The sequence below is a fragment of the Solanum tuberosum genome, unplaced genomic scaffold (genome assembly GCF_000226075.1).
Source record: "Solanum tuberosum cultivar DM 1-3 516 R44 unplaced genomic scaffold, SolTub_3.0 scf00301, whole genome shotgun sequence".
In the NCBI taxonomy this organism is placed as follows: Eukaryota; Viridiplantae; Streptophyta; class Magnoliopsida; order Solanales; family Solanaceae; genus Solanum; species Solanum tuberosum.
Window position 1 is genome coordinate 182,703 of NW_006239223.1, and position 5,478 is coordinate 188,180.

General features: G+C 33.4%; 1 protein-coding gene across 2 annotated transcripts in view; it reads right to left on the reverse strand.

Moving 5' to 3' along the window:
* Window positions 1–1,682: 1,682 nt before the first annotated feature.
* The window catches only part of LOC102582571 (uncharacterized), a 6,044-nt gene continuing 2,248 nt past the window's right edge, over window positions 1,683–5,478 (reverse strand). Inside the window, exons 4-5 of one of the 2 annotated variants that reach the window (XM_015314470.1) lie at window positions 2,131–2,187; window positions 1,683–1,916 (exon numbers count right to left, since the gene is read on the reverse strand). In XM_015314470.1, the coding sequence (XP_015169956.1) occupies window positions 1,908–1,916; window positions 2,131–2,187 (66 nt within the window). In that variant the 3' untranslated portion in view covers window positions 1,683–1,907. The remainder of the gene's footprint in view (window positions 1,917–2,130; window positions 2,188–5,478) is intronic. The other variant, XM_015314469.1, reaches the window with a different exon arrangement.

The following is a 5,478-nucleotide window of genomic DNA, read 5'->3' on the forward strand; positions in this document are numbered from 1 at the left end:
ATAATCCCTATAATTTGCCTAAGTGATATCTTTACTTCATTATATCGCTTCTTTGCTCTTTGTAAAGCTAACTATCAGGGAATAACATGATGGCCTACTGACGGTGATTAGTGAACCCTGTATGGCATCTGTATCCCACTGTCACGACCACGCGTGAAATCTCATATTCTGGTAACGAGGTCTATCAAGGTACGCCCCCCAAGGCTCCTGTATGGTCTGCCCGCAGGCCTGTATCAGTCAGATGAATCCACGACGGGAAATTCCAACTGACTATATATGAATTATGTGCACAGAGTAGTGTCGCACGTAGTACCCCTAAATATACCCACCCTACACTGCAGAGTAGTCTATATTCTCAACTTCTTGCAATTATTTATAATAATTAATTCATTAATCACATAGCTCGTGATACAATTCGTGATTACATTCTTTTGCTTGAGAATCATATATCTTGTGACCTATGCACTTACGAACAGTCTGTGGCTGGTTGCTTTCTTTAAATTTATGCAGCATGTACACGGCTAACTTCTAAGAGTTCCAACTGTAGACAAATGTAGTTGTGTGAAACATAGTGCTTCCTTGAAGGGTACTATAAATCTATAGGTTTAGGACTCAACATGAGAGGGTTTATAAAATAGGATAACTTTCTTTCAAGTATCCACTACAAGAAAGTGGAGATACAACGACATTTTCTAAATGTCGTATTATGATGTTTAAATGTCACAAATTTGTTTACCGACATTTATTTTACATTTGGACCAAATGTCGTATATTTTAGTATCGGGGATTTTTTCGACATTTAGGTAATTGTCGGGAAGATTTTGTGACATTTATTTTGTGACATTTAGGTAAATGTTGAAATGAATTTGCGTCATTTACTTTGCAATAGATATGTAAATGTTGGTAAGAATATTACGAGATTTATTTGTTGACATTTATATGAATGTCGAAGTCGATATGAGATATATATGACATTTATTTTCGATAATTAGGTAAATGTTGGTATGAGATATATGACATTTATTTTCGACATTTAGGTAAATGTCGATATGAGATATATATGACATTTATTTTCGATAATTAGGTAAATGTTGGTATGAGATATATGACATTTATTTTCGACATTTAGGTAAATGTCGATATGAGATATATATGACATTTATTTTCGATAATTAGGTAAATGTTGGTATGAGATATATGACATTTATTTTCGACATTTAGGTAAATGTCGATATGAGATATATATGACATTTATTTTCGATAATTAGGTAAATGTTGGTATGAGATATATGACATTTATTTTTTTGACATTTATGAAATGTCACTTAAACTTTCTGACATTTAGATTAAATGTTGGGAAAACAAATTTCAAGACACTTACTTGTGACATTTATAAAATGTCACATTGAAATTTCTGACACTTTAGTTAATGTCAACAAATGCTATTATTGAATGTCATAAAAATTGGTGACATTATTTTATATTTTGCTAAATGTCATATTAATATTCTAATGTCGCTACCAAGTTTCTTTAAACATCCCAGAAAAATCTATATCTAGTTTTTCTCAAGAGACAAATACATACAAACAATCTGTGCATTCAAAACTATCTTCTTCATGAGAAGCAAGAAATATTATATAAAGCAAATATTTTCTAATATTATAATCAAAGAACAAAATAGCAACATAATAAGTTTCCTGTAAAAGTAAACAATGTCAAAACAAATTATCTTTCTATCTCAAGTAAAATTGAGTATCTAACTAAATGTAATAATCTCAACATAAAACCAACTAATTAACTTCTAATTCAAATGGAGTTAAAATCTCCAGTAAATTTGCAATAAATCTTTATGAAATCATCAATCCAAAAGTTGAGCATGTTGAAGTTGATACTTGACCTCAATTTCCTTAAAAATTCTGCACAAAAAATGCACATAAGAGAATTTATAAATATATGATAATAGAAATTAGATCCCCATTAACTAGAACAAATTGGGATATAAAAAATGACTAATTGAATTTTTCTAAAAACAAAAATATTAAGGAATTGATGCAAAAGCAGTAATTATATACATGAAATTTTCCTCCTTTTGAAAGAAAAGAAAGATCTTGTAGTTTTTTTCAAACATACCCACTTCTTTTTATTTGTGCCAACTACGCTAGTTCCAGTCTTCTTGATCATGTTAGCCTGAGAAAAAACATTAAATTGATTATTTTGATACTTTATGAAATACAAAACTTAACATTTCATTGAATACATAAGTGTGCCAATTTTTCAGGAAGGAAAGTAAAAAAAAGCAACAAGAGAATCAACAAATTAATTGTTAGTTGTTCAGCTGGAAATATAGGTCCACTACCAGGCACTGTAAATAATCGAGATCCATGGCTTCTCACCGTTGGTGAGAGCACTACTGATAGAAAATTAAGAGCCATAGTATGTCTTGGTGATGGAAAAGAAATTGATGGGGAATCAGGATTCCAACCCAAAGACTTCTCCGAGACACTGTTACCACTGATTAGAAATGTCAATGATGCATTTTGCAGCGCAGAGGCACTGGAGAATATGAATGTCAAAGGAAAATTTGTATTGTGTATATCTGATGGTAATGTTACTAGAATTGATAAGGGACATCATGTGAAGGATGCTAGTGGTGCTGGAATGATATTCATGAACGATGAATTGCGAGGGTTCAATATCTCTACCGAACCACAGGTTGTTCCAGCAGCACATGAGGTGATCCAGGCTTAATCTATGACATCAAACCCGAGGATTAGGTTCATTATTTATGTGGTTTAAAATACCAAACAAAGCAGCTTGTTTGTATTGAGAAAAGTGAATTGCTCACCAACAATTCCTAAAGCAGAACTAAATTATCTTCTTTTCAATTGGACTTGGATTAGAAGCTCAAACATATACGAGGACAATGACTAATGTTTGTGAAGGTGTCTCGTCCTACGTTGTAGAGATTATTTTACCATAATCCAATAGATTCAAGAGGTAACAGCAAGCTAATAATTAGTATTAAAGAAGAACCAAAGCTATTGCAACAACACAATTAATATTATGTGACGAACTGTCTATCATTTGAAGGGCAACCACGTTCGTACATCCTCGACTGATTGCACCAATGATAAAGAACAACAATAGCTACACCACGACTTGACTTCACGCATAGAGTCAAAGAATCAAAAAGAGAGTAGGCAAAGGACAACAAAAGTCAATCAAAGAATTGTAATCGACCCTAAGTAAAGCTCTATGTAAAGCACAGGTAACCATCAGGCATCTGCAACTTCGATTTGTAAGTGGTTCACAATTTTTGGAAATCCAGACAAGGTATTTTGCATCAGAAATGCTTTAGCAACAACTAATATCTGCTTCTTGAATATAACAATTGAAGTAGCCCAGAGGCAAAGTACTTCACCAAATTGGTACTCTTTAAGCATAAAGCCAACTTTGGTTAGCACATTCTCAGTAACTGTTGGTTATGTCTGATAACATAGATTATACTCATATTTAAGTATCTAGAGTTAAGCACAGGAATATTAAACAAACTTAACTGAAGCTGCACAAGCAATTCCCAGAAAAGTCACAGTCATACAGGTAAAAATATTATTACACATAGCTCTTATATTGATCTTGTTGAACCAGATCTGCCAAACAGTCCAGGTACAGGCAAAAATCATAATGAAGACAAGACAACGGCTGCGAAAACACAGGCAAACAAGTGAAATCCTTGAAAAAGTCTACATCTCTATCCCTTGACCAAGAAGAAAGTGAAATCTTCAATCTCCTTTACTTGATTGTGGCCCTATATAAGGAAGGAAGTGGACTTCTCTACCTGGTTTAGACTTTGTACTTCTTTTTATGCTCTATTAGTAGTTTAGTACTCTAAACTATTTGCACCAGTTATTCTATCTTTATTTGTGTGGTGATCTGTTGATTCTATCATTTTGATTTTTTGGTATTTATAAAATTGAGGAAATGACCTGTGTTTTAGAAGTGCTACTCTAATGATTTTTGGATATGTTGAGGTTGTATAATATCATAGTTCTTTCCCATTTTGAGTCGTGCCTACAATTTTAATATCGGATACATTTCTAGTGTCTCCTTGATAAATTAGCATCTCTTACATCTTTGCCTATGAATTCCAATGTCCTGATGTGTTTTTCCTTCCTTTATCGTTACTGTGTTAGTGTTGTGCAGCTGCCTGTGTGATGTGGGAGTTGGTAGAGTCAGGAAAGCACTTCATCACTACAATAATAAATGGTTCTGATCTGGTGCCTACATTTTAAACCGATTATGTGTTACCAACTCCTATATCCCAAAATCTAACTGTTGTGAAAGCTGTTGGAGTGTTGGATGGAGGGTTGATGGAGAATTTTACTAACTTGCAAGAAGGGGTATCCAAATGGGGGTTTCTGCATCATGATATACATGAGAATTTACACACTGGCCCTAAGAAAGACCCTAGAGATTCTACTACCACTTCTCATCAGACCACACAAGAGAACGAGCACAATCAACTCTTCCATCAGGGAAAGGTTTCCGGTCAGGGACACAGTAAACAGAATGATCAACAGGGTAATAATACTTCTCATAACACTCAAAAAAAGAATCAGAAAAAAGAATGTTCATTAGAGAGAATAGGAACAGAACATACAAGATAGTGGGGGCATAAAGCAAGGGCAAATTATCAACAACAAATGTCAAGGTAAACTAAGTGAAAAGAAGAGAGATGCCATCAAAAGAAGGCAACAACAAGCAGCAGGGACAAAAGAGAATAAGGGGCAAGAGGTACAGGTTTAAGTTGGTCAATATGAACATAGCAACACCATAAATACAGATTATGAAATGATACATTCTGAGGATGAGTATGATCAGGACACATAGTCTTTGGTGCAAGTTTTTCAATTTTGGAGGCTTAATGCATGAAAGAGTTGACTTTTGTCAACATCCGAAGATTCTGATGTCGGATCAAAATTCCGTCAATTCCATCAGCTACAGTTGGGTCCTTTTGGTTAAGAATGATGTTTGGTTCGGCTTTCGAGGCTTCTATTTGGAGTGTGTACGATTAGGCGTTTTAGCTTTTGTGGTGAAAACTAGAAATAATATGATAAATTAACATAATTTATTTCACTATACCAACTAAAAAACAACAACAACAACAAGAACCAAAAGAAAAAAATGATCACTTAGACTGTTTATGTGTACATGACACGCAATTAACAGTTTGTCGATTAATCCATATTAAACAAGAAAAAGGAATTAATTGATCTCATGATCATATTAATGTTAGGATTTATGAAATTAAAATAAAATTCAAAATTTTAATGAAATTTTCTCTAACCTTTCTTATGTGAACACCTGGAACAAATGATGATGGTTGTTGACAATCTTCAAGTGGGTTATCAAGAACCTATTGCAAAAGAGGAAGACTATTATAATTAAGAGAAACTAAGTTTTCATCTAAAAAAAGTA